The sequence below is a fragment of the Solea senegalensis genome, linkage group LG17 (genome assembly GCF_019176455.1).
Source record: "Solea senegalensis isolate Sse05_10M linkage group LG17, IFAPA_SoseM_1, whole genome shotgun sequence".
In the NCBI taxonomy this organism is placed as follows: Eukaryota; Metazoa; Chordata; class Actinopteri; order Pleuronectiformes; family Soleidae; genus Solea; species Solea senegalensis.
The window spans coordinates 20,363,548-20,391,296 of record NC_058037.1 but is presented as its reverse complement, the minus strand read 5'-3'; the positions used below and the strand labels follow the sequence as shown (position 1 = coordinate 20,391,296).

The window sequence follows — 27,749 nt, the reverse complement described above, 5'->3', positions numbered from 1 at the left end:
TGTCAGCGTAATGAACAGGAACAAGCGACCAGGAGCCTTCAACAGAACGAGGTGACTGCGAGGGGTCACGTCCTCTTCCTGCTGAGAACCACACACCTCTGCAGAGGAGGCCGGCGGCGCCGCTGCTCAGCAAACTGCTGCTGCTGGTTGACAGATGCCCTCAAAAAAGCCACTAACAGGATGACGCCAGCAGCACTGCCAGGGCCGCGCGGTAAAGACGGATTATGTCTGACGGCTACATAATCAGATTATGCCTTTTTAACCTCGTCACTCTTGCCACACTTCACCTGCGCTTCCTGGACTGAAGAGGCTGCTTTACCGCCGCTCATTTAGTGTTTGAGCAGGCCTGAAGGATCCACCGTCCTCCAGACCCTCTACCACCACATCATGGTCTCCACCTGAGAGAGACTGAGAGAGAGAGAGAGAGAGACAACACCCACATCCTCCCAGCTCCTCCCACCTCCCCGTCCCCCTGCTGGATTTACTTTGACCTTCATATTTGGGGAAAGTCTTCCTCCACAATGCTCTTGGGCCTTGGACTCGTGTTGTTCTTCGCTTCGCTCGCTCCATGCGCCACTGGAATTAAAGGTGAGCCCCGTTTCTGTTCACAAAAACACTTCTTTATTCACAGGGCGAATAAAGTTGGCGCTGGGTGGACGGGAGCGTTTAGAAAGGAGGATTTAAAGGGTAAAAAGTGTCTGAACACATAAGGTAAAGTTGCTGGCACTGGGAAATGCAAAGCCTATTATGATTGCATAAGCACTTGACTGCAGAATCATTAAAGTGCAGGAGATGACAGGACGCGACACTGTCGCCGCTTTAAAAGCACGGCAAATGTGTCTGTGAGGCACTTCTCAACTGCAGAGGCAGCTGACGGTGATTTACCATGAAACTGTGACCAAAGTGAAACATGAGAAAACAAAAACCTTCGCAAAGAAAAGAAACAGAGGGGTACGTGATGGATTAAAGCTGCCTAACCTTTGCTGATTGTTTGTTATTCCTCTTCGTTTGTGGCCTCAGACCTGACGGGAGCGTTTGTGTGTAGACAGCGGCAGAGCAGAGGCGGGCGGAGTCTAGCAGAGTTTATCCCATCAAACAGCTGAACGACGTGCCAGAGTTCACTATTTAGTGTTTTAAAGTTTTTGTGGACGATTCTCGCTTTTACTTGAGACAGACGTGGACCTGGTGAAGTTGGACAACTGCAAACACAAAGACAAAGTGTCCAAAACCAAAGGTTTCTTCATTCTGGGGCTCAAAAAAATAGGGACGGGAAGAGGGATCACATGATCCAGGTACATTAGTCCTATTAAGACTAGCTCCATTTTAGTCGGACTGATGTGTTTAATTGACATTAAGAAAACTGAATTATTGTCTTAGTCTGACTAGGTGTATACATGAAGGACTAATCGGACTATATGCCACATTATCCAGGTACGTTAGTCCGACTAAGACTTGCTCCGTTTTAGTCAGACTAAGACATTAAGAAAACTGAATGATTGTGTTGGACTTTTAACATGAATGGAAACACTGAGTGTCTCTCACGGTGCCCTCTGCTGGACCACATGGTGATTACTGCAGACAGTGTGATGGTGTTTTTAGGCTGTATAATTTGAACTTTGAATGGGTTTTTAAAGTGTGAATTTTATAATTGGTGCGGAACAAAGAATGACACTTAAAAACAGTTCTTTCACTTTCTTCTCCACTGAAAACTGGGAGAAATTGTGAAATTGGGAGAGATGTTACATCCTTAGTAGTAACATATTTTGTTGTTTTTCATTCTCTCAGCCAGTGGAATTATGTAAAACACACCCAAATAACAAAGAGCTGGGCGATTACTCTCTCCCAGTCTTTTACCGATCCCACAGCCAAATTGAAATTAGTGGTTCAGAGATGGAGGCGCCGAATATGTGCAAACATATGCAAACAATAAGAATAGACAATAAAACCGGATAATGGCACAGTTTGGTGGATTTGCTGCCAAAGTGATGGCAGCTTGACAAGTTGAATTACAGCTTTCCTTTAGACGGAGGCGAGACGAAGACTGTCTGGATTAAAAAACAAAATATCTTCAGATAAAACGAGAAGTCTCAGGTCGACGTGGACAGGCTGAGCCTCACCGTCACTTCAGAAACATTTCATGTAACATATATTTATTCTAAAAGCACTGACTGAGTGGGCTGCCCGCTGAGTTACACCTCCCACTCAGCCCCGGCGCCGTCTGCGAGAACGCAGAGCGCGCGCCGGTGTTTGGATGCTTTTATTCCAGGCACACTTCAAGTGCAACTGAGTGCTTTTATTTTTACTGTGAGTGGGGAATAAGGAGGGAGAGTGAACCCTGAACTCTGACAGACAGACGGACGTCGAGATCGACTTAAACCTGTCACAGTCGTGGATCAGAGAGCGCACAGCGAGCTTGAAGCGTTAGAACGTAAAGCGCAAAGAACAAGGAACAAGTGAGGGAGTGTAAACGGCAAGGGAGGGAGCATAAAGAACAAGTGAAGGGAAAGAACAAGTGAAGGAGCGCAAAGAACAAGTGAAGGGAAATAACAAGTGAAGGAGCGTAAAGAACAAGTGAAGGGAAAGAACAAGTGAAGGTGTAAAACAAGTGAGGGCGTAAAACAAGTGAGGGGCGTGAAAAACAAGTGAGGGCGTGGCAAGTGAGGGGCGTGAAAAACAAATTGAAGGTGTAAGTGTAAAGTGTAAAGAACAAGTGAGGGCATAAAGAACAAGTGAAGGAGCGTAAAGAACAAGTGAAGGAGTGTAAGAACAAGAGGCATAAGAGAACAAGTAGAGGGCGTAAAGAACAAGTGAAGGGCGTAAAAAAAAGAACAAGTGAGGCAGTAAGGACAAGTGAGGGCGTAAAGAACAGGTGAGGGGCGTGGACAAGTGAAGGGCAGCGAACAAGTGAAAGGGGTGAGGGCGTAAAGAACAAGTGAGGAAGCGTAAAGGACAAGTGAAGGAGCTTAAAGAGCAAGTGAGGGAGGCGTAAGAACAAGTGAAAGGAGCTTAAGAACAAGTGAGGGAGTGTAAGAACAAGTGAGGGAGGCGTAAAAGGACAAGTGAAGGAGCTTAAGAACAATTGAAGGGTGTAAAGAACAGTGAAGGCGTAAGGACAAGTGAAGCGTAAAGAACAAGTGAGGGAGGCGTGGGGACAAGAGTAGGGTGAGAGCGTAAAGAACAGGTGAGGGAGCGTAAAGGACAAGTGAAGGAGTGTAAAGAACAAGTCAGGGGGCGTAAAGAACAAGATTATTTTCAAACAATAAAATACAATATTTCTGAATGATTAAATTGATATTTTATTTACGTCTTAAATCTATTCCATAAATGAAGATGCATCGATAATCGTTTCATAATGGAATCGTGGGCCCTGAATCGTAGTCGTAATCAAAGTCCGGCCCCTGGCGAGTATGTGACGTCGTGCCGAGAATCTCTGTGCTGATTGGCCGTCGTTTTTCTGCCAAAATTAAAAAACTTCAACTGGAGCCCGGCTGGCGAGAATATCGCGTCTGTGCGTCGACTTTGTTCATAAACGTCCGCGGCGTCAGGAAGAGGGAGCGGTGACGCTGGTGGCGTGTGCCGGTTTTAGTGACTGCGACATGGATGAGGTTTCCACTCACGAAAATGCATCATTCTTCCATGAATAGCTGATTGATAAATAACAATCATTAGGAAATGGCAAATCTGATCAGTTAATCCCGACACGACACAGTCTGTCTGTCTGTCTGTCAGAACCTCACACTTCAAAAAGCCATCTCTTTCTAAAACGAGGGTGAATTGAGGTTAAGCAGTTACCATGGAGACTGCTCCTGTTCCCTTTATTGTTCGTTTTTTCACCTGATTTATTTTTTTAATTTTTTTTTTAAATGTCCTCCTGCTCGTGAAGGTTTCTCATACAAGCAGCAGAGAACACGGCGGCTTTCAAGTGAGAGGGCAGTTAGAATAAGGGCCGAGTAAATGGGAGCGGACACCTGCTGCTGCTGATGAGGAGGAGGAGGAGGAGGAGGAGGAGCCGTCACAAACGAGAACCATTCAAACAAACAGAGTTGTTCTCCAGCAGCAGACGTCCAGTCGATTTTACAGTCCCTGCTTTTTCTTTGGCAGCGTCAGACTCTGTCTCAGCTGCAGAGTCTGGACGTGAAGTGATTTCCCTCAGACCCTCGACTCGTGCCGTCAATACGTCAAAGTCACAGCGCGTAGAACTAATGTGGACCTCGGGGATGGGACAGATTTAGGGAAGATAAACATCTACATTTACTGCTGCCTCCATCACTAAGTTCAAATGCTTATTTTGTCAAATTCGGCTTTTGAAGTCATTCGTTCAGATTTACCTCAGTGACACAAAGTGACCACATGAGGCAGCAGTGGAGCAGCAGCTCCTGTGTCCCAGTGAGCTAAAAGCACTGATTTTCTCTATGGGCTTTGGTGTGGGAGAGTGAGTGGTTTACAGACAGACAGTTTCCTGTTGGAAAAGTCTGTCTCACAGTGAGATGAAGACGTGAACGTGTTCCTAAAGATATTTAATAAGGTGAGTCTTTTATTTTGGTGGCTAAAGCCAATTTCCTTTATTTTCCTGCCAGCAGCGTTAACTAAAACTGGATAAACGAACATTTTGCTCTTGATCTTTCCCTGCGATTCTTACCAGGTGGGCGGGGTTTCCATCTGACCATCTGTGGTCATATTACTTGTAAACACAGTTCATAAGCCTTCACACTGACTCCTCACGGTTCTCGTTTCTCCTGCTCAGAGAATGACGCGAGGCTGCGGCCGGGAGTCCCGGCGGACGCCGGCGCCTCCACGCGCCTGGTGGAACTCTTGACGGTGTCGACATACGCCCAAAGTTCGGGTTCTGACGTGGGAAAACCTCGAGCCAAGAGGTCAGTGTTCATTCACTCCGGAGTGAAGATCTGTCCTGAAGAGAGCGTCAGTGAAGTGCTCGCCAGCCACCAGGCGTACTACCAGCTCAGAGGTACACACCCACACACACTCACACACGAGCGCGCGCGCTGCTTTCTTTATTTATCGTGTTTGTTTGTGCGCTCAGTTTGTCAGGAGGCGGTGTGGGAGGCGTTCAGGATCTTCTTGGACAGGATTCCCGGGACGGCGGAGTACCAGCGATGGGTTCACACGTGTCAGCACGAGTCGCTCTGCATCTCCGACCTCGCCAAGAACTTCAGCGGCTCTGAGGAGCACGTGAGATTAGTTCAGCGGGTAAAGACGTCTGTCTGTCTGTCTGTCCAACAAAACATACACACACCATCAGACCAAGTGTCTTAAAGGGTAAATCGCTGGCTGCTGGGATTTTAGTATCTTCACAAAATACTCTAACCTACTAAAATCTGTTTAAATCTACGATATCTTTAAGATCCTGTTCATGTCTTCATCTCACTGTGAGACAGACTTTTCCAACAGGAAACTGAAGTTTGTAAACCACTCACTCTCCCACACCAAACCCCATAGAGAAAATCAGCGATTTTAGCTGGCGGGGACACAGGAGCTGCTGGTCTACTGCTGCCTCGTGTGGTCAATTTGTGTCACTGAGTGAAGTCTGAGTGATGGATTTCAAAAGCCGAAGTGACAAAATAAGACATTTGAACTCAGTGATGGAGGCAGCAGTGGATCAACAACTCCTGTGTGTGTGATGTTAAAATCTCTGATTTTCTCCATGAGGTTTGGTGTGGGAGAAACAAACAAACAAACAAACAAACAAACAAGAAAAGGAGGTGAATTCTGACGGTCAGCTTGTTGTCACAGTGAATTTTCCAAACGGAGCCTTTGGACAAACTGCTGTTGTTGTTTTTGTTTGTGTTTTGTTCACAGAGGATGAGTCGACTGAGAGACCGGAGGCCGCCGCCGCCGCCGCGGTAAGACACGCCACCGCAACACGTTCAAGTTTAATGTAAAAATGAACAGAATTTAGTTGTTTAACAGTGACTCTGACCGTTCAAACACCAAAGAAACACACAAACTACCAAAAACAATACGAGTAACAAAACAGACAAATATATTCTATTTACATGCAGGCGATGTAAATGCAGAGGTTTATGTTTCAGTCTGTTTTTATTCTCCCGCAGAGAATCAGCGTCTCCTCCGGCTGCGACGCTGAAACTCCCCGACATCAAAGGTAGAAAATATTCACATTAAGAAGCTGAAAAATGACAGAAAGTAGAAAATATTCACATTCAAGAAGCTGAAAAATGACAAAAAGTAGAAAATATTCACATTTAAGAAGCTGAAAAATGACGAAGTAGAAAATATTCACATTCAAGAAACTGAAAAATGACAAAAAGTAGAAAGTCTTCACATTCAAGAAGCTGAAAAACGACAGAAAGTAGAAAATATTCATTAAAGAAGCTGAAAAAGTAGAAAATATTCACATTCAAGCTGAAAATTACAGAAGTAGAAAATATTCACATTTAAGAGGCTGAAAAAATTACCAGAGAAAATAGAAAAATATTCACATTTAAAGTGAAAAAGTACAAGAAGTAGAAATATTCACATTTAAGAAAGCTGAAAAATAAACGAAGTAGAAAATATTACATTCAGAGCTGAAAAATGACGAAGTGAAAATATTCATTAAGTAACAAAAATTACAGAAAGTAGAAACTATTCACTTTTAAGAAGCTGGAAAATGACAGAAAGTAGAAAATATTCACATTTAAGAAGCTGAAAAATGACAGAAAGTAGAAAATATTCACATTTAAGAAGCTGAAAAATGACAGAAAGTAGAAAATATTCACATTTAAGAAGCTGAAAAATGACAGAAAGTAGAAAATATTCACATTTAAGAAGCTGAAAAATGACAGAAAGTTGAAAATATTCACATTTAAGAAGCTGAAAAATTACAGAAACTAGAAAATATTCACATTTAAGAAGCTGAAAATTACCAGAAAGTAGAAAATATTCACATTTAGAAGCTGAAAAATTACAAGAAAGTAGAAAATATTCACATTAAGCTGAAAAATAACAGAAAGTGAAAATATTTATTCAAAAGCTGAAAAATGACAGAAAGTAGAAAATATTCACGATAGAAGTAGCCAAAATGACAGAAGTGAAAAATATTCACATTAAGCAAGAAAAATGACCTTAGAAAGTAGAAAATATTCACATTCAAGCTGAAAAATTACAGAAAGTAAAGAAAATATTCACATTTAAGAAAAATTACAGAAAATAGAAAATAATGCATTGAAGCTGAAAAATTACAGAAATTAGAAAATATTCACATTTAAGAAGCTGAAAAATGATGGAAAGTAGAAAATATTCACATTTAAGAAGCTGAAAATTACAGAAAGAAGAACATAGAAAATATTCACATTTAAGAGGCTAAAAATTACAGAAAGTAGAAACTATTCACTTTTAAGAAGCTGGAAAATGACAGAAAGTAGAAAATATTCACATTTAAGAAGCTGAAAAATGACAGAAAGTAGAAAATATTCACATTTAAGAAGCTGAAAAATGACAAAAAGTAGAAAATATTCACATTTAAGAAGCTGACAAAAGTAGAAAATATTCACATTTAAGAAGCTGAAAATGACAAAAAGTAGAAAATATTCACATTTAAGAAGCTGAAAAATGACAGAAAGTAGAAAATATTCACATTTAAGAAGCTGAAAATTACAGAAAGTAGAAAATATTCACATTTAAGAAGCTGAAAAATTACAGAAAGTAGAAAATATTCACATTTAAGAAGCTGAAAAATAACAGAAAGTAGAAAATATTCACATTCAAGAAGCTGAAAAATGACAGAAAGTAGAAAATATTCACATTAAGTAGCTTAAAATGACAGAAAGTAGAAAATATTCACATTAAGTAGCTTAAAAATGACAGAAAGTAAAAAACATTCACATTTAAGAAGCTGAAAAGTCTGATGTTCTTCGATCTCTGGTTCTTCACTAATAAAAGTCTGTCACTCCACTAAAATGTTGAATTTTAACTCAAACTGAAGCTTGAACACGTGTAAAAATGTGAAATGATGTCACTTCAGGTTCAGACGTTCAGACGATCGACTCCACAGAGACACCGACTGTCCTCACCTTCACCGTCCATCTCACTCCTGTGAGCTCCTCACCAGACCAGGACCTGGAAGAAACCCAGTCTGAGGAGGAGGTGAAGGTTGAAGAAGAGGAGGAAAAGAAGAAGGTGGAAGAAGAAGAAGAGGAGGAGAAGGTGGACGAGAAGGAGAAGAAGGTGGAAGAAGAAGAGGAAAAGAAGGTGGAAGAAGAGAAGGGGGAAGAGAAAAAGCTAGAGGAGAAGGTGCAAGAAGACAAGGAGAAAAACGTGGAAGAAGAGGAGGAGAAGGTGGACAAAGAGGAGGAAGAGTGGGTGCAAGAAGGGGAGGAAAAGAAGAAGATTGAAGAAGAGGTGGAGGAGAAGAATGAGGAGGAGGTAATACTGAGCTAACACATTTTCAGATGTTGACTGTAGAGTGGGAGGAGCTGGAGGAGGTGAGTGACAGGAGGACTTTTGTTTGGACAAAGTCTCTGTTTGTCTGTTTGTCTGTTGTTGTTTCATGAGAGCAGCTTATTACTGTTTGAACACGGACTGACATCATCATTATTATTATTATTATTATTATTTTTATTATTGTGGACACATTTTGTCTCTGTGCTGTTTCTGTTACTGATGTTTTACTCTCTTTTACTCCTTTGTTTCTCTTAACTCTTCTGGTTTTTCCTCTGCACTGACTCCAGTCTTTGTTTGTTTCTTTGTTGCCGTGCAGGACCCGGAGCTTCCTAATGTGGTCCCTGAGAGTCCGCTGCAGCGAGTGCTGGAGTTCAGTATCGACCTGGTGGATCCGGGTTACAGAGACCTGCTGGACGACCCGGACTCCCCGCAGTACGTGGATCTGGCTCATCACCTGCAGGACCAGGTGTGACTTCCTGCTTTTCTGTTTATAGACGTTTCCTGTTTTGAGCTTTCACTCTCCCACTCCTAGAAAGAAAATGATAGAGAGAGAAAAATCTCACAGGAGTTGTTGATCCACTGCTGCCTTCATCACTAAGTTCTGATGTCTTATTTTGTCAATTCGGCTTTTGAAATCTTTCACTCAGATTGACCTCAGTGACACAAAGTGACCACACGAGGCAGCAGTAGACCAGCAGCTCCTGTGTCCCTGACGGCTAAAATCACTGATTTTCTCTATGAGCTTTGGTGTGGGAGAGTCTGTCAAAGTGAGGACGTTTTCAAAAAGTGTGGACATTTTCAAAAAAGTAAAGACATTTTCAGAAAGGGAGGACATTTTCAGAAACTGAGGACATTTCCTAAAAGCGAGGACATTTTCAAAAAGGGAATGTTTTCAGAAAGTGTGGACATTTTCAAAAGGTCAGGGCATTTTCAGAGAAACCATGTTCAGCTTTAGGAGTCACAGACAGTTCATCTCATCTTTTATTCTGACAGGTCGGCCTGTTCTCACGCTCACTAACACACACTTCCTGTGTGACCTTATCAAACGCGTCAGATCTTCACTGACCTCAGTTTTTGTTTTGTCTTCTGTCTCAGATGCAGCACGTCTTTGACAAACTCCCAGGATTTGAAACCATCAACGTGCTGCGAATCAGGTCAGTTGTAAACATCGTGATTTAAAGAGAGAGACGCAATAAACGCTAAATGCTCTGTATTTCTATGTGCAGCACATTTTCCTGTCACTTTTTTGATTCATATTGGTTGAGTTTTTATAAATAAAGTTGGTATCGTCGTAATGTTGAGTTTAGAGAAAATACAGCGTCTCATTAACTGAAGTGAATTTTACTTATCGAGGCGTTTCAGTGTCGTAAAACACAAACTGCTGAGTGTGTGAGTGAGAGTGTGTGTGTGTGTGTGTGTTTTATTTCTAAAACTTACTCTTGATTTTCTTCTCTCCAACATAAGCGAGACTCAGGACACTGACGGGTAAGTGACACACACGCTCACGCTCACGCACACGCACACACACACACACACACACACACACACAGCTCAGCATTGAGCTTGGATCCAAAACACTGAAAAGTGTCCAAACAGAGACAAGGACGGAGACACCTGCTGGGACCTGAGCGTGTTTGTGTCTCCAGCTGAAGGTGACGTCCTCGCGTCTGTCATGGTCAATAACACGGAGACGAGGTCTCAGCAGGAGCTCGTCCTCTAAATGTTTGGACAGATTCATGATCCGTGGTCCTGGTTCTCTGTCTGCCAGACACTGAAACAACCTCAGGGGGCGCTGTGTGTCAGACTGTGTCAGGGAGCGAGGACATTTTCAAATAAGTGAGGACATTTTCAGAAAGTTAAGACATTTTCAGAAAAGTTAGGACATTTTCAAAAAGTGAGGCGTTTTTTTTTAAAGTGAGGACATTTTCAGGAAAATCTGGACATTTTCAGAAAGTGAGGATATTTTTAAAAAAGTGAGGATATTTTCAGAAAGTGAGGACATTCTCAGAAGGTGTTCTGTTAAAGGATTTGTAAAAATGTGACTCGTACAGTGTGACAACAGCCTCTTCTGTGTGTTTTATTGTTATTGTGGACGTGATTCGCCTTCACAGACAAATCTGCGTCTCCGTTAAAAACCATGAGACCTTGAGGTTGAAGAAGACAGAAGGAAGCAGGACTTTGTTTGCTTCCACGATGTCCCTTACCTTTACAAAGAGGAAGAGGACACACGTGGCAGGCCAGATTGTCCGTCACATGAAAGAAAAAACATCTTTGAAGACAAAAGACAAAAGCGGAGGAATAAAAGCTTGTTTTGCTTGTTTTCGGTGAAGGTTGTTTCCCTCAGCGGGAGCAGTTCAATGCCCTGTGCTCAGCCTGGAGAGTTAAAAAGCCTTTTTGTTGTGTGGGCCGCCTCCACTGACTCCATCTCTGCAAAAATAGCAGCGGTGTGAAGCCAGGTGAGGACGCGCCGGGCAGCAGGTGTAGTGTTTTCAACAGCGGGGGAGTGGGCGTAGACGTGTACGACCCTTTTTAAAATGCAAGCGCACGGGCACAGCACGCCGGAGAGCAAATAAACCAAAAAACATATTCTCACATGTGAGACGAGGAGAATGAAAGTCAGGCCGGCAGTCGCTCGTAGAGACGAGAGGACACGCACACGCGAGCAGGACAAAAATCAGCTCCACTCGAGACAAAGCAGCTGTGTCCGAGGACGGAGAAGCTCTAATGAGGAAGAGCTGTTGTTTGGCAGATGTTTGGTTTTTACAGAAAAACACAGCATTTCCGTGTGTGTGTAATATGGACGATAGAGTCCTGTCCTCTTTATTCTTTTGCCACATGTTTCGTGTCATTTCCTCCGTCAGTGTGATAAACTCTGACAGAAACATTTATGGACCAAATCAAGTCGTCAATTAATTGAGAAAATAGTCGACAGAAACTTGTCAAAGACAAACTCGTAGCGTTTTTGTTATTTTGAAGCTTAAATTAAAGAAAACCAACGTGTTATTGATTATTTCCTGATACTGTAAGTGAAGGTCGGGTTTCATGTCTCTACTCTGTCGAGACTAGAACTTACTGTTCTTATAACTGAGTAATTGTTTTGAGCGTTTATTTTCTTGACTTTCTGTCATTTTTCAGCTTCTTAAATGTGAATATTTTCTACTTTCTGTCATTTTTCAGCTTCTTAAATGTGAATATTTTCTACTTTCTGTCATTTTTCAGCTTCTTAAATGTGAATATTTTCTACTTTCTGTCATTTTTCAGCTTCTTTAATGTGAATATTTTCTACTTTCTGGCATTTTTCAGCTTCTTAAATGTGAATATTTTCTACTTTCTGTCATTTTTCAGTTTCTTAAATGTGAATATTTTCTACTTTCTTTGCTCCAGATAACAAAGAAATAATAAAAACTGAATAATTTTGGTTTGTGGACAAAAACAAAGACATTTGTGTGTGGACAAAATGGACAGAATTAAAGGGTTTACAGTATGTGCGTCTTCTCCTCAGGTCTGGAGGAATCTCGGTGCTCTACTCTCTCGTCTTTGACGTCACGTCGCCTGAAATCAACCCGGGGGAGAATTCGGAGGCGCCGACCAACAGTCCGGAGTTGTCTGCTGACTCCGCCCTCAGGGCGATGGTGACGGAGGCTTTAAGAGAAGAGGCGTCCCTGCCCATCGACCTGGACTCGCTGAACTTTGAACCAGGTAGATGCAACGTCACGTATAGTTTCTGCTTTTTCAGTTTCTGCTTCAACTTCAAAATATATTGTTAGAATATTTTTTTGTCTTCTCTTTGACAGAGGTCAGCCTCTTGCCAGCGTTTACCTCCTCATCTTCAGTAGAAGTGGTGAACAAGGTGAGATGTTTGGTTGTTTTTAGGGTGGTGACTAACAATTGGTTTCTCTTAATGGAGAGAAATTGATTGGTTTTCAGGAAATGCTCAGGCTTTAGAAAGCTTTTCTTATAGGGCTTAACATTCTCATGTCGTTCATCTTCCCACAGTCCAGTGAACCAGACTCTCACAACGAGTTTGAAGTGGTCACCGAGGAGCCGGAGGTGGGCAAACCTCGTCTGCCAGTTCCTCTCACGCCCCTGGAGAAGGAGAATGCCCTGGTGACCCTGCTGGATCCCACAGCTCTCCCTGACGATGTGATGGCGGTGACAGAGTTTAGGAGTGATGCTCCGCCCACCAGAGAGGATCTCATTGATGAATCGGAGGCGATTAATGTGGGTGAGCCATCGAGTGAAGGCGGAGAGGAGGAAAAAGAGGAATCGCTCATCATTACACACGAGATTGAGACCATTCGTCATGATGAAACTGCCGAACTTGTGAGAGAGTACATCCCGACCCCAGCGGTGATTTTTCAGCTGGAGACGGAGGCTTCATATATCAGCCTGTCCCCTAACCTGATATCAGAAGAGGACCTAGTTCCTGTAGACGAGGACAGCCACAGTCCTGGTGTGGATGTTGATTTTACTACCACTACTGCCATTTTATTAACCACCACAGCCTCAACCAAAGAGGCACTGTCTAGTTTGGGACAAGCCGTCACAACACTCTCTGCCCTCACAGGCCAACCACCCACCGAGTTAACACTCCGTCTTCAAGAAGCTGACCAGGCAAATGCTCTTCCAGACGAGGAGGGAGTTGTTGTAGAAACTGGAATTGAACTGCAAGAACCAGAGAGAGAGTTAGAGGTCAAAGCTAATGAAGGAGTGTTTGAGGTTTTGCAGCCAAATCCTAAACAACCTGAAAACTTTGATGCAGAAGAAGCTAAATTAAAGGTGTCAGAGGAAGTTGGTGCTTCAGAGCCGGAAGGAGACCCTGCAGTAGAATCTCCTCCTAAAGAAGTGTCACCTGAGGTTTCAGACACGGAGGAGATGGTAGTTGAGGATTTGACAGAAGGACAGGAAGAAGGAGTTGAGTTTTTGCAACCAGAAGAGGACATAACTGAAATTGCCGAAGAAGGTATAGTTGACATGTCAAGTCCAACTTCAGAGCCTGTGGATATACAACCTAAAGTACCTGAGGAATTTTTACTGGAGGTCTCCAATAATAGGCTACCGGAGGTAGCAGAGAGAACAGTACCTGAGGTAGTAGAGGAAACAGTACCTGAGGTAGCAGAGAGAACAGTACCTGAGGTAGTAGAAGAAACAGTACCTGAGGTAGCAGTAGTACCTGAGGTAGTAGAAGTAGTAGAGAGACAGTACCTGAGGTGGCAGAGAAAACAGTACCTGAGGTAGAGGAAACAATACCTGAGGTAGTAGAGAACAGTACCTGAGGTGGCAGAGAAAACAGTACCTGAGGTAGTAGAGGAAACAGTACCTGGGGTAGCAGAGGAAACAGTACCTGAGGTAGTAGAGGAAACAGTACCTGAGGTAGTAGAGAGAACAGTACCTGAGGTGACAGAGAAAACAGTACCTGAGGTGACAAAGAAAACAGTACCTGATGTAGTAGAGAAAACAGTACCTGAGGTGGCAGAGGAAACAGTAAGTAGAGAAACAGTACCTAGCAGAGGAAACAGTACCTGAGGTAGTAGAGGAAACAGTACCTGAGGTAGGAGAACAGTACCTGAGGTAGTAGAGGAAACAGTACCTGAGGTAGCGGAGAGAACAGTACCTGAGGTAGTAGAGGAAACAGTACCTGAGGTAGCAGATGAAACAGTACCTCAGGTAGCAGAGGAAACAGTACCTGAGGAAATGGTACACAAGGTGGGAGAGAAAACAATACCCGAGGTAGCAGAGGAAACTGTACCTGAGGTAGCAGAGGAAACTGTACCTGAGGTAGCAGAGGTACTACAGACGATTACTGAGGTAGAGGAAACCAAAGAGGTAGCAGAGGGAACAATACCTGAGGTAGCAGAGGAAACGGTACCTGAGGTAGGAGAGGTAATGGTACTTGATGTAGTGGAGGAAACGGTACCTGAGGTATCTGAGGAAACAGCACCTGAGGTAGTGGAGGAAACGGTACCTGAAGTAGCAGAGAAAATAGCACCTGAGGTAGCAGAGGAAACGGTACCTGAGGTAGCAGAGAAAACGGTAGCTGAGGTAGCTGAGAAAATGGTACCTGAGCTAGCGGAGGAGAGATTACCTGCAGTAGCAAAGGAATCTGTACCTAAGGTGGTGGAGAAAACGGTACCTGAGGTAGCAGAGGAAACGGTATTTGAGTTCACAGAGGAAACAGTACCTGAGGTAGCAGAGAAAACTGTACCTGAGGTAGCAGAGAAAATGGTACCTGAGGTAGCAGCGGAAACTGTACCTGAGGTAGAAGAGGAACTGGTAACTGAGTTAACAGAGGAACTGGTAACTGAGTTAACAGAGGAAATGGTAACTGAGTTAGCAAAAGAAACTGTAAGGGAGGTTTCTGAGGAAGCAGTAGAAGATATTCCTGATGTTCCAACACCAGATGAAGGTGTGGTCGACTCTTTGGAATCAAAGCCAGAGTTGTTGCCCAAGGGGGAAAACAAATTTACTGAGGTGACAGAATCAACAGTTGTCAAGGTTGAGAGTGTAGAACCAGAGAAGGAACAAGAAGTAGTTTCTGAACCTAGTGATAAAGTGGTAGAAGTTGTGGAACTGGGGAAAGATTCTGATGAAACACCAGAGGAGCCAGTTGACATTTCAGAACCCAAACTACCTTCAGAAACCCAGCCACAGGAGATGGAGGAAAATCCAGAACCAGAGGAAGATATGATTGAAATTTCACTGCCAGTTGAAGTTCCTGGGGTTTCAGAGCCAGAATCAAGTGACACTGTAACAGTTCAAGTTCTAGAACCAGAAGAGGAGGATGTTGATGTACCCGAACAAAATCCAGAGGAGGAGGTGGTTGAGATTTTAGATCCAGAAACAAAGGAATACATTACTGAGCCTCCAGCAGAATCCATTAAAGTCCTTCGCCCCTTAGATGGTAGGAAAGGCCTTCACTTTGGTGCTGACACTATTCAGGTTGTTGAAGATAATGAGGTCCTTGAGTATCATTTTGATGTCAATAATTTACCTGACGTCCCAGCGAACGATTCCAGGCCTTCAGTGACCACAGAGGAAGCAGAGGACAATCTGGAGTTTGAGACAACCTCCATCACTGCAGGTGAGCAGGAATCTGTGTCTGTGCAGATATTACAGAAGATACTTAAAAGTCCTCTGACTTAATAATGTTATGTTTTTAGAGCTGTGCATTTCTTGTTGACATTTTTTTGTGGATCCTGAGGGGGGAGCAGTTCAAACCTGGAGTGTGATGGACGAGACGGATTAGCTTTTTCTCACAAATGTAGTGACTGGGAACTAGTCGAGGAACAGCTGGTGATGGGAGAATTTGGGTGGAAATGGGAGCCTTCTTGCTGTGAGGCAACAACACCACTAGAGTAGTGAGTCAAGTTTGGAAATGGTGTCCCCTCCCACTTTCAAATGCAGAGCGACAGTTGTAGTTTTTTTTTAGGAGCGATGGCTTCATAGTACCGACATCTAACGATTTCATCTTGGGGAGATCCGTGGCGCAAGTCATTAAAGCAGAACTTTGCTAATCTGGAGCTCCCCCTACAGTACTGGAGTACATCATTTTTTAAACATCCATGCGTCCATTGTCAACTTCATTATCGTCACTGTTGTAAAACCTCACAGCTGACCGTTGTTTTCCACAGAGCTGGCGAACACAAGCCGTGGAGCCATGTCCATGTTAGTCAACATCCGTTTTTCATGCTTCTGTGGTTTTTAATTCTTGCAATTAACTCGTGTGTGGCCCCTCGCTCGGTCAGACAGTTGTATCCTCTCCTGATTCTGAGGACTCTGGGTCGGCGCCCCTGAATCTTGCAAGGCTGCTTTTCCACTAACAGACAGTAGAGGGCAGTGGAGACGGCCCCCAGTGACCCCGCAACATGTTTAACCCGCACAATGACTCTGAAGCTGTTAAATTGGGGTAAAAATCCTGCATAGTTCTGGAAGCAACAGAGGAATGGAAAAAGACAGCCGCTCTACGGTGACCGCCGTGTTGGATGTCACTTCTCTGTTGTCCTTGCGTTTAGCCCGCCTCTAACATGCCAGGGGTTTGTGAACATTGTGAAGTTGGTGAAAACGGTGTCCTCGCCGGGTTCACCCACATTAGACTCAAGTGATGTTCATTTGTACTTCATTTGTGGAAGAAGTGACAGAAGTGACAGAAGCCCCTTTTTTAAGCTAAAATCTAAGCATGAAGCCGTTTGAATGTGTTATGCATGATTCAGGCTCATTTCTGTAATTTGTGGAAATCCTTTGTTGAGCATCCATGATTTAATTCAGCTTTTTTTTTTTTACCTCTGACATTTCAAAGAGGTGGCAGCTTCAGATAGACGAGACACAACAGAGAACATCAAAGACCAGCCGGAGGCGACACAAGAAAGTGATTCCTCCCCGGAGAGAGACATCAGCGCGACAGCACCGCCGGTTTCACACTCCCTCCCTTCACCTCCGGCTACGTCTGCTTCTGAAGTTTCCTCGTCCAGCCCGACTCCAGACTCTGGACTCTTTGAGGTAGCGGAGCGAACTGTGATCCCCTCCGAGTTTGATCTCACAGAGTCGGAGCTAAATGAGACTGCTGCTGTCGTCACAGATGAAGACTTAGAAGAGACACAGCAGCAGGGAGGAGGCGAAAGCCAAACCAGCTCTCCGGCGCCGGCTGCTGGCGTCACTGGCCAGAAAGACCTGTCCGTGGAGCTGGAGGAAACAGATGTGGTGACCACGGAGGCAAATGAGCCGCTGCATGAGGGTAGTGGCTTCATGGCAGCAGGTGACGACGTCACAACCCCCACTCCGACACTGCGGTACCTGACCACGCCCTCTATGACTGCAGCGAGCCATGGCCGGGAGCTGGTGGTGTTCTTCAGCCTGCGAGTCACCAACATGAACTTCTCTGAGGACCTCTTCAACAAGACGTCGCCCGAGTACAGATCCCTGGAGAACACCTTCCTCGACATGGTGAGTCAGACACTCTAACAACTTTATATCACGTCTAATAAACATGTGTTAGAAGTAATGTAATCTTTTTTTGACAACACCGTCATACGTCTCGAGAAACAGTACGTATGACCGTACTGTTTCTCTGCAGTAGGGGGCGCTCACAGCACAGATAGCACTGACTGCAACCACACTCTCAAAAAACCTTAATTATCCCTTTAAGACTCACTGACTTAATTGAATTAGCTTCAGATCTTAATGAGGTAATATATTATGTACTCGGCTGTTTGTATGTTCTCTCTTTTTCTCTGCAGTTAAATGTATTTATTTGTTTGTTTCTCGCTTGAGTGCAGCTTGTAAATCTCTTTCAATTAGCAGCCGGGCAACAGTTTCATTTACGAGATGTGTTTTTCTGCAGCTGGTTTAAATGATCTGGATCACAGTGTCAGGGCTGTGTGTGTGTGTGTGTGTGTGTGTGTGTGTTTTAATCACGGCCCGAGCCACGAATGGCGGGGGCGCTCGGCACTCGGCATACGCTGACTTCCACCAAATTCCCCCGAAACTTGGTGGGAAGACGAACACAAAAGTTGAACGTCACCATGGCCTCAACTCAACAGGAAGTCGGCCATTTAGAGTCTTGGTGTCCATTTTGGCGACATATTGATATTTGAGGTGTCAGGATGACCATTCCTGTTTCTCTCTGTATTATTAAAGAGATTTTCGTCCGTGTGCAAGTAAAGGGATAATTGGATGGAGTTAAAGGGCATTTAAGTGTATTTTTCCGTGTAATTTCAAACTAGTTGGCGACAGTGGTCGACACACTCTTTGGCTGTTTGTTTTGTTTGTTTTTTTCACTCCCAGTTAATTGTTTGTGGTGTAAAGATTTCTGCTCTTTGTGTAATGAGACACTTTATTCTACTGAAGGACACACACACACACACACACACACACAGACACACACACACACACACACACACACGCTGTCTTAACAGCTCTTACAAAAACACTCATTTGTTTGTATCGACTGCTGACACTGTGTGTGTATTTGTGTCTCTGTGTATGTCTCTCTCTGCGTGTGTGTGTGTCTCTGTGTCTGTGTGTGTCTCTCTCTGCGTGTGTGTCTGTGTGGATCTGTGTGTGTCTCTCTCTGCGTGTGTGTTTATTTGTGTCTCTGTGTATGTCCCCTCGTGTGTGTGTGCTCTGTGTGTCTCTGTGTGTCTGTGTGTATCAGTGTCTCTGTGTGTCTCTCATGTGTGTGTGTGTGTGTCTGTTTGTGTCAGTGTGTGTCTTCTCATGCTTGTGTGTCTGTGTGTGTCTGTTTGTGTCTCTGTGTGTGTCTCTCTCATGTGTGGTGTGTGTGTCTCTGTGTGTCTGTTTGTGTCTGTTTGTGTCTCTGTGTGTGTGTCTCTCTCTCTGTGCAGGTGTCTGTGTGTTTCTGTTTGTGTCTCTGTGTGTGTCTCTCTCTGCATGTGGGTGTGTCCAGTGTGTCTGTATGTCTGTGTGTCTCTCAGTCTCTGTCTGTTTGTGTCTCTGTATGTGTCTCTGTGTGTCTCTCTGTGTGTGTGTCTCTGTGTGTCTGCTTAGTCTCTGTGTGTGTCTCTGTCTGTGTGTCTGTGTGTTCTGTTTGTGTCTCTGTGTGTGTCTCTCTCTGCATGTGTGTGTGTCCCAGTGTCTGTGTGTCTGTGTTCTCTCACTTGTCACGTCCTGTGTGTCAGCCCTGTTTTGTGTGTGTTCTCTGCGTGTGTGTCTGTTTGTGTCTGTGTGTGTGTGTCTCTGTGTGTCGCTGTGTGTGTGCGTGTCTGTCTGTCTGTCTGTTTGTGTGTGTCTGTGTGTGTGTCTCTCTCTGTGTGTGTCTGTCTGTTTGTGTTCTCTGCATGTGTGTGTGTGTCTCTGTGTGTGTGTCTGTGTGTGTCTGTTTGTGTGTGTCTCTCTCTGTGTGTGTGTGTGTTCCCCAGGTGTGAATGTTGTGTAAATTAAACATGCAGAGACAGAAGCTGGTGCACAGTCAGCAAACCTTCAAATGTTAACTTGTCTGTGAGAAAACACGTGTGATTCCTCCTGGATTTAGTGACTGAATGAAGACAAAAAACTCAGGGTTGATTAAATAAAAGGAGTTTTTTATCTCTGCAGTTTACAGTGAGTGAACGTTTAAAAGTTATTGATCAGAGTTGTTTTTTAATCAAAGCCGACGTTTCACGGCTGCCGTTCAGAGACGAGGAGGCGTGTCATTGTTTTTAATGAGCTGCTGAAAACACAGCGTCCACCAAGAATCCACACAGAGACACACGGTGGTCACGAGGCTTTAATGTAAACATGAGTTTTACTGCACTCAACTTCAGTGTGGACCAGGAATCTGCCGCAATTACTCCATTAATCAATTATTCATCAATTCATCTTCAACTGTTTTCAGTTTCTGTCATTTTTCAGCTTCTTTAATGTGAATATTTTCTACTGCAAATTTAAAATTTATTTTACACAGTCATTATGATACGACGCGTCATTTCACTCAACAGTCTCTGTGAAACTGCGTCAGTCCAAGCAATTACCAGAGGTCATGTGGGAGTTACACAAACTAAACTGTCAAGTGTTTGTTTCTTTTGCTTAATTGAGTTGTTGAAATGTAGCACCTCCGAGGCTGTTTGGAGTGTGTGTGTGTGTGTGTGTGTGTGTGTGTGTGGATTGTGAAACATGCTAATTTGTTCACGTGGCGTCTGCCTCGATGCTCGACGACCTCGATTACAGGAGGAATCAGTGGAGAAAAGTGACGACTGAAATAAACTTAATCAGCCGTCGTGTTGTTTAACTGCGTCGCCTCGGTAAACAACACAATCTCATCAGCTGCAGCTGCTGCCACTAATGCTTAATAATCTATTTACTACACACACACACACACACACACACACACACACACACACACACACACACACGCAGCGGCTATAAATTCATTCTGATGATGGAATGAATCCAATTTTTCAAGATTTTTTGTTAAATATTTGTAAGTGTGGTTGTATTGACACGTAAAGCTGACTGTGCTGTGAGCGCCCCCTGCTGCCAGAACGATATCTGAAGCACATTTTTAAGGCTTTGGTCTCACTGTGAGACAGACTTTTCCAACAGGAAACTGACGTTTGTAAACCACTCACTCTCCCACACCAAAGGAGCTGCTGGTCGACTGCTGCCTCGTGTGGTCACTTTGTGTCACTGAGGTGAATCTGAACAAAAGCATTTCAAATCCCGAATTGACAAAATAAGACATTTGAACTTAGTGATGGAGGCAGCAGTGGATCCAAGTCTGTCTGACAGTGAGATAAAGACGTGGACACGTGTTTTTAAGATATTCTAGCGCACTAAAGTCCTTGTGTGTGAATATTTCCAACAGAAATCATCAGAAAAGTTGTGCAGAAACTTTTCTTGTGTAATAAGAGACTCATGAGAGCAGAGCAGACCCAGAATCACCTCGTGTATAAAATGACAGATGCTCAGAAAATCTGATTGAAGACACAAATCTAATTATCTCAGATTTTCATCTGCGACTGAAGTGATTTGATAAATGAAACCAAACGCGTGGTCATTAATATCCCATTATCTCATTTTCATGTCTCTGTCTGAGGCCTGTCCATCTGTCCGTCTGTAACCTGTCTGACCTTTCTGTAACCTGTCCTCTGAAACATTTATGGTCTTTTTACGACATTTTTCACACAGTGCTACCATGTTTTTCCGATATTTTTGACACATTTTTACAATGTTTTTACTTCATTTTGGACACATAACTACCATGTTTTTACGATATTTTTGACACATTTTTACAATGTTTTTACTTCATTTTGGACACATAACTACCATGTTTTTACGACATTTTTGACACATTACTGCAATGTTTTACGTCATTTTTGACACATTAGTACGATGTTTTTACGTCATTTTGAAGACATTACTACGTTGTTTTTACTTAATTTTGGACACATAACTACCATGTTTTTACGTCATTTTGGACACATTAGTACGATGTTTTTACTTAATTTTGAACACATAACTACCATGTTTTTACGACATTTTTGACACATTGCTACGATGTTTTTACGTCATTTTTGACACATTAGTACGATGTTTTTACGTCGCTTTGAACACATTACTACGTTGTTTTTACTTCATTTTGGACACATAACTACCATGTTTTTACGTCATTTTTGGACACATTAGTACAATGTTTTTACTTCATTTTTGGCACATAACTACCATGTTTTTACGACATTTTTGACACATTGCTACGATGTTTTTACGTCATTTTTGACACATTAGTACGATAAGTTTTACGCCATTTTGACACATTACTGCAATGTTTTTACGTTTTTGACACATTACTACAACGTTTTTACGTTTTTTTTACATATTATTTGATGCGATGATTTGATTACATGTTTTTACGTCATTTTGTACACATTAGTACGATGTTTTTACATCATTTTTGACACATTACTACAATGTTTTTTTTACAACATTTTTGACACAATGCTACAATGTTTTTTATGACATTTTTGACACATTACTACAATGTTTTTTTTACAACATTTTTGACACAATGCTGCAATGTTTTTTATGACATTTTTGACACATTACTACAACGTTTTTACGTAATTTTGGACACATTACTACGATGTTTTAACAACACATTATCATTAATATCCCATTATCCTGTTTCATATCTCTGTCTGAGGCCTGTCAGTCTGTTACGTGCCCTCTCATGACCTTTACTATGTTGTGAAAGTGAGTAACGGTTAAAATAGTAAAGGTTAAAATAGTTATTGTGGTGTTTCCAGCTGCTGCCGTACCTGCAGGCCAACCTGACGGGCTTCAAGAAACTCGAGATACTCAACTTCAGGAAGGGCAGCGTGGTCGTCAACAGCAAGATGAAGTTCGCCAAGTCTGTGCCGTACAACGTCACCGAGGCCGTCCACGGCGTCCTGGAGGAGTTCTGCTCCGCCGCCGCCAGGAACATGCACATCGACATCGACACACGCTCCCTGGACATCGAACCAGGTATGACACGTATGACACCTGCCTCCAGTCCAGGAGAACATGGTCGATGAGCAACTCACACGATGGTTCTGTGAGTGAGTGAGTGCTTGTGTTGCAAGTTCACAACCTCCACAAAACAACTGGAACATTCCAAGCAAAAGAACTAGCTTGAGTTTTATTAAGTTGGAGTGAATGAATGACTGTGTTTAAAGATGAATCTTTATTTCTATTGTGACATTAGCCTTGAGGGAGAAATGAGTGAAGGCCTTTAAGCTCATTGTTTATGTTCCAGCTGCGTCACACTGACGTCCAACAAGAGCTTGAGTGTGAGGACAAACAGCAGCAGCAGCAGCTTGTTTGTATTCTCCTCAGCCTCCACCAGCTTTGTCTTGTAATGTTGTCCACGCAGAGGAGCTGGAGGCAGAGCAGAGATCACACACACACACACACACACACACGTTCAAACAGACTCAGTGATCAGATGTGTGTTTGTGCGTGTGTGTGTGTGTGTGTGTGTGTGTCTCAGTTCAGCTGTTCAGAGCTGCAGATGAAGATGATGAGTGAGTCTCTGCCTCACAGGAGGCTGATTGTGTCTCATCATCATTATCATCAACATCTTATTTACTATGTTACGACGATTTTTAAGACAACTATATTACGATGTTTTTACGTCATTTTTAAGACAACTATATTACGATGTTTTTACGTCATTTTTAAGACAACTATATTACGATGTTTTTACGTCATTTTTAAGACAACTATATTACGATGTTTACCACATTTTTAAGACAACTATATTACGATGTTTTTAACGTCATTTTTAAGACAAATATATTACGATGTTTTACCACATTTTTAAGACAATTATATTATGATGTTTTTACGTCATTTTTAAGACAACTACTAGGATTGTAGTTGTCTTTATTGTCACAGATTTTAGAGGACGTTTTGTCTCCTGTCTTCACAGCTGACCGAGCAGATCCCTGTAAGTTCCTGTCGTGTGACGACTTTTCTCGCTGCCAGGTGAATGTTCGTACACAGGAAGCGAAGTGTGTGTGTGAGCCAGGCTTCCTGTCTGTGGACGCTCAGCCATGTCAGAGTGTTTGTGTCCTGCAGCCGAATTACTGCAGCACGGGGACATGTCACATCGTTCCTGGACACGGTGCCATCTGCAGGTAAACACGCTTTTACTCCTTATCTTACTGTTCATGTGTTTATGATGTTTTTGATTCTTACGACTTTTTAATGTTTTTTTAATGCCTTAATATTCTGGGATGTTTTATTTTTAATTTTATCAAGACAATTTTACGATATTCTGATACATTACGATATTGTGATGTTATTAACGACAGTTCTTATTATACTACGATGTTTTTATTCCATGATGTCATACTCTAGTATGACAATCGCGCAACATCTATATTATGCATACTGTGTAAGTATATTTCTGTTGTTACGACATTTTTTACACCTCACTATGTTACAATGTTTTTACGACAGTTCTCATTGTACTACGAACTTTTTCTCTTATTATACTACAATGTTTTTACGTCATTTCTGACACCTCACGATATTGTGAGGTGTTTTACGACACTTGTCATTATACTACAATGTTTTTATGTCATTTCTGACACCTTACGATATTGTGAGGTGTTTTACGACACTTGTCATTATACTACAATGTTTTTACGTCATTTCTGACACCTTACGATATTGTGAGGTGTTTTACGACACTTGTCATTATACTACAATGTTTTTACGTCATTTCTGACACCTTACTATGTTATGATGTTTTTTACGACTTACCGTATCATGCTCTTTTGTTTTACGATGTTTTTGACGTACTTCCTGTACTGTACTTTTTCCGACATTCATAGTTGCAGAGAGAAGTGTTATTTTCAGATGTGAGACCTTTAACCACACACACATTGGTCGATGGTGTGAAGTAAATGAACACAAACATTGTTTACTGCCTTTGTCTCCTCTCATCTCTCACATCTCCAGCCCTCGGCGCTGTAAATCAATGCTATGTTGATTTTTAATGGAGAGAAGGCGTTTATTTAATGAACCACTGACTCACAGACTGACGGAGAAAATCTCATTTGACTTCTGAGTTTAAACATTCATCTCCTCCGAGAAACTTTAGGTTACGTCCTTATCATCATCATCATCATCATCATCATCATCATCGGGCCTATTGCTCTCTCGCACAGAAGAGATTTAATTCTCTGAATTTTTCCATTTAGCCTCTGAAACTGCAGAGGAGACGACAGCTGAAGGTCAAACACAGATGATAATAACATCACAGCTCAAGTGTACAAGAGTTCTTTAAGGGGGTTTGGTGCTGAATATTTTCTACTTTCTGTCATTTTTCAGCTTCTTAAATGCAAATTTTAAAAGGTTTTATCACAAAAATCACAGTTGGATATTTTTCCCCCTGAATCACTTGGGTCTTGTGAAGAAGACATTTGCACGTGTCAAAGTGTCCTCAGGAAGTGTCCTCAGCTCTGGTTTGAGGGCGTGTAGCAGAGTTGCTGTGGCTGCAGTTCTGTTCCGCTCTCACACCTGCTTCATTATTCTCTGTTTACAGACGCATGCGCCGCTCGTCGGCGCTCGGCCTGACCAGTTAAGAAAATCTATGTTGCTGGACGTCGCCTGAGAATACACGAGGAGGAGGTGAGAGCGAGGCAGTGATGTTCTGCCTTTAATCCCGCGTGTGCAATCATGTGCTGGTGCTGGCTCTGCTCACTCAGCAGTGTTTCCAGACCATAGCAGAGACGACCGCCTGCTCTAAATCACAGTGATCGGCCCTGATGGTCTGGAGAAACATTGGTTTGGAACAGTATCGAGTTTTAGAGACACAGAGGTGAGCGGAGAGTAATTAAACCTCCCACAGGATCTGTGAGACGGAGCAGGAGAAGCTGTCGTTGGCACATTAACACACCGCGACTTATCCACAGTTCATGTCTCTCCTCGGGCTCATTAGTCTGCTCCACCTTCTGACCCGAGACACGAGACCGAACAGTTCACGTGTGAGACTCTCGGAGTCAGTTTAAGTCTACGATATCTTAAGAATACGTCTTTATCTCACTGTCAGACAGAAAGTAAAGTTTGTAAAACGCTCACTCTCCCACACCAAAGCCCATAAAGAAAAGCAGGGATTTTAGCTGGCGGGGACACAGGAGCTGCTGGTCTACTGCTGCCTCGTGTGGTCACTTTGTGTCACTGAGTGAAGGACTTCAAAAGTGGAATTGACAAAATAAGACATTAGAACTTAGTGATGGAGGCAGCAGTGGATCAACAGCTCCTGTGTGTGTGATGTTAAAATCACTGGTTTTCTCTGTGGGCTTTGGTGTGGGAGGGTGAGTGGTTTCTTCACGTCACAAAAGTTTTTAAGTTTTGTGATATTTAGCTCAAAAAATGCCTGAAAACATCAATAATCCATTTGTCTGAGTTATAAACAAAGACGGTGATAAACTGGAATAATTAAACCAGAAGATTTCAGCGTGTAGTTTAGTTTTCATCAGGTCAGAAAAAGCCTCTGTAACCAGATCCTGACTCGTACTGTGTTTGAGTGGCATCATGGGAAATGTAGGAAACGTTTAAACCTTTAATCTCACCTTTGACCTTTCCTTCTCACCTGCAGACGTGAGGACACAGACTCAGGAAGTGGACGATGGACTCAAGCATTTTCTTTCAGGATAAAACTCGTTAGTGCTTCACATCAGAGACAGCGCCCCCTTCAGGGCACCGTGACTCTCATACGACTACAAACAAACAAACAAACAAACTTGGGAAGATTTGTCGCAGGAGAAAAGCTCTGCTGACGATCAGGTGTTTACTGATCAACTCTGGACTGTTTTTTGTTTTTTTTTGTCGTAACAACATATTTTCTGTTCTGTTTTACGACTAAACAAGTTTTCTTCTAATCTACAACATTTCCTGATTTTGACATTTTCTTTAACCTGATGCTACGTGCTGGTTAGCATGCAACAAAATTCAAAGAAAAAGAACGAAGGAACAAAATGACTGAAAAACCTTAAATCAATAAACTGTGTTGCTGGTGGCTTGCTGGTTAGCATGCTAACTTGTTTAATCCTCTTGGTCAGCATTTATGGACAACAATGTCCATAAATGTCCAGAAAAAGTTTCTCTTGACAAATTTTGGAATTTAAATTTTTCTATTTGAGGACAAAAACGTCCACTTCCAAAAACATAACAGATTACAATTTTGAAGTAATGTTTTTGAGGTTTTATTTGTTTTAGCATCATGTGATCAAACTGGCATTTAAAGGATAAAAATCATGCTACTTATTCAGTGTCTGATCGTTTTGATCAGGACTGAAGTTGATCAAAAGATTTAACCCCCCCCCAAAAAACGTTTTTGTTCTATTTTTAAAGCAGTTTTTGGAAGTGGACATTTTTGTCCTTAATGACTTAAAAGCGTAGTAAATTAAACTTATGCCTGAGGGTGTAAATAAAATGAAAGAAGCTATAAAACACTTATTTTTTTTAAAAGTTATATAAAATCCTTCATTACCACAATTTAGTGTAGGCTAGTATAACTTTGTGCTAAGTAGCTAATAAGCATGCTAACTTCAGTAAAGTGTTTGTTAAAGCTTAAATGGACACGTTTGTCTTAAACTTGTCTTTATGTTACGTCATAAAAATGCGAGCAGCAACTTGGTCCTACGGTCATGTGACTGGCTGGTGGTTAACTGGTTAGCATGCAGTAACAAAAGCAAAAAAAAAAAATTTAAAGACAGGTTAGCTTTAACGTTTTGTATGGCTAAATAATGTTGTGCTGTTAGACTTTTGCTACTGGACACAGACCTAATGCTTATGTCAGGGAAGGCAGGGCCTAATCCTCAGGTTTCTACCCAGTGGTACAGTGTTAGCATGTTGACGCTAACAAGGATTATTAAGTAAGTTTTAGGCTAAAAAAAAAATCGATTTATTGTGTGAAAACCAATTACTCTGGATTACAAATGTTCTTTAAAACTTTCCTTGTAAGATTTTGTTCGATTACTCGTTAACTGTTAATGAAGTTTTCAGTCACGCCAGCTGTCGTACAAGGAGTGACAGTGAATCAGCTAATGAAACCTTATTTTTTCACTGTAAAATAACTCTGTGTGTGTGTGTGTGTGTGTGGGTGTTAGCATGTGTAAATACATCGTTAAGTTTCAGTAAAAAAATACAAACAGTTGAAGAAAAGTCGTACGTCCGTCTTCACTTTGTCTCCAGTGTTTTCTTTCAGACGCGCGGTCGCCGTTGACGACGCCGTCGTGGACAGACTGAGAGACGAGCAGGTGAGTGAAAACATGAGTGAATTTATTCATCGTTAGATCAACATTAGAAAAGAGGCGGAGCTTCCTCAGGAGTGATTGTAACGTGAAGAAGAAGAAACTGACGGA

At 42.5% G+C, this 27,749-nt stretch overlaps 1 protein-coding gene across 1 annotated transcript; it reads left to right on the top strand.

Moving 5' to 3' along the window:
* Positions 1-264: 264 nt before the first annotated feature.
* LOC122784535 (interphotoreceptor matrix proteoglycan 1) lies at positions 265-27,544 on the top strand. Its single transcript, XM_044049840.1, has 21 exons — positions 265-588; positions 4,745-4,966; positions 5,042-5,208; positions 5,818-5,861; positions 6,072-6,121; positions 7,982-8,145; positions 8,359-8,382; positions 8,717-8,866; positions 9,496-9,554; positions 9,865-9,885; positions 11,903-12,099; positions 12,195-12,250; positions 12,397-13,512; positions 13,846-13,878; positions 13,913-13,951; positions 14,020-15,481; positions 16,697-17,340; positions 22,137-22,356; positions 23,303-23,510; positions 24,926-25,011; positions 25,982-27,544. Exons 1-20 carry the CDS (start codon positions 522-524, stop codon positions 24,963-24,965), a joined length of 4,983 nt encoding a protein of 1,660 aa, XP_043905775.1. The 5' UTR covers positions 265-521; the 3' UTR covers positions 24,966-25,011; positions 25,982-27,544.
* Positions 27,545-27,749: the final 205 nt, after the last annotated feature.

Coding starts and splice junctions, on each gene's coding strand:
- LOC122784535 (XM_044049840.1), top strand. CDS start 522: ATGCTCTTGGGCCTTGGACTCGTGTTGTTCTTCGCTTCGCTCGCTCCA. Junction 12,251..12,396: donor CAGTAGAAGTGGTGAACAAG/GTGAGATGTTTG, acceptor ATCTTCCCACAG/TCCAGTGAACCAGACTCTCA. Junction 13,513..13,845: donor TAGAGGAAACAGTACCTGAG/GTAGCAGAGAGA, acceptor ACAGTACCTGAT/GTAGTAGAGAAAACAGTACC.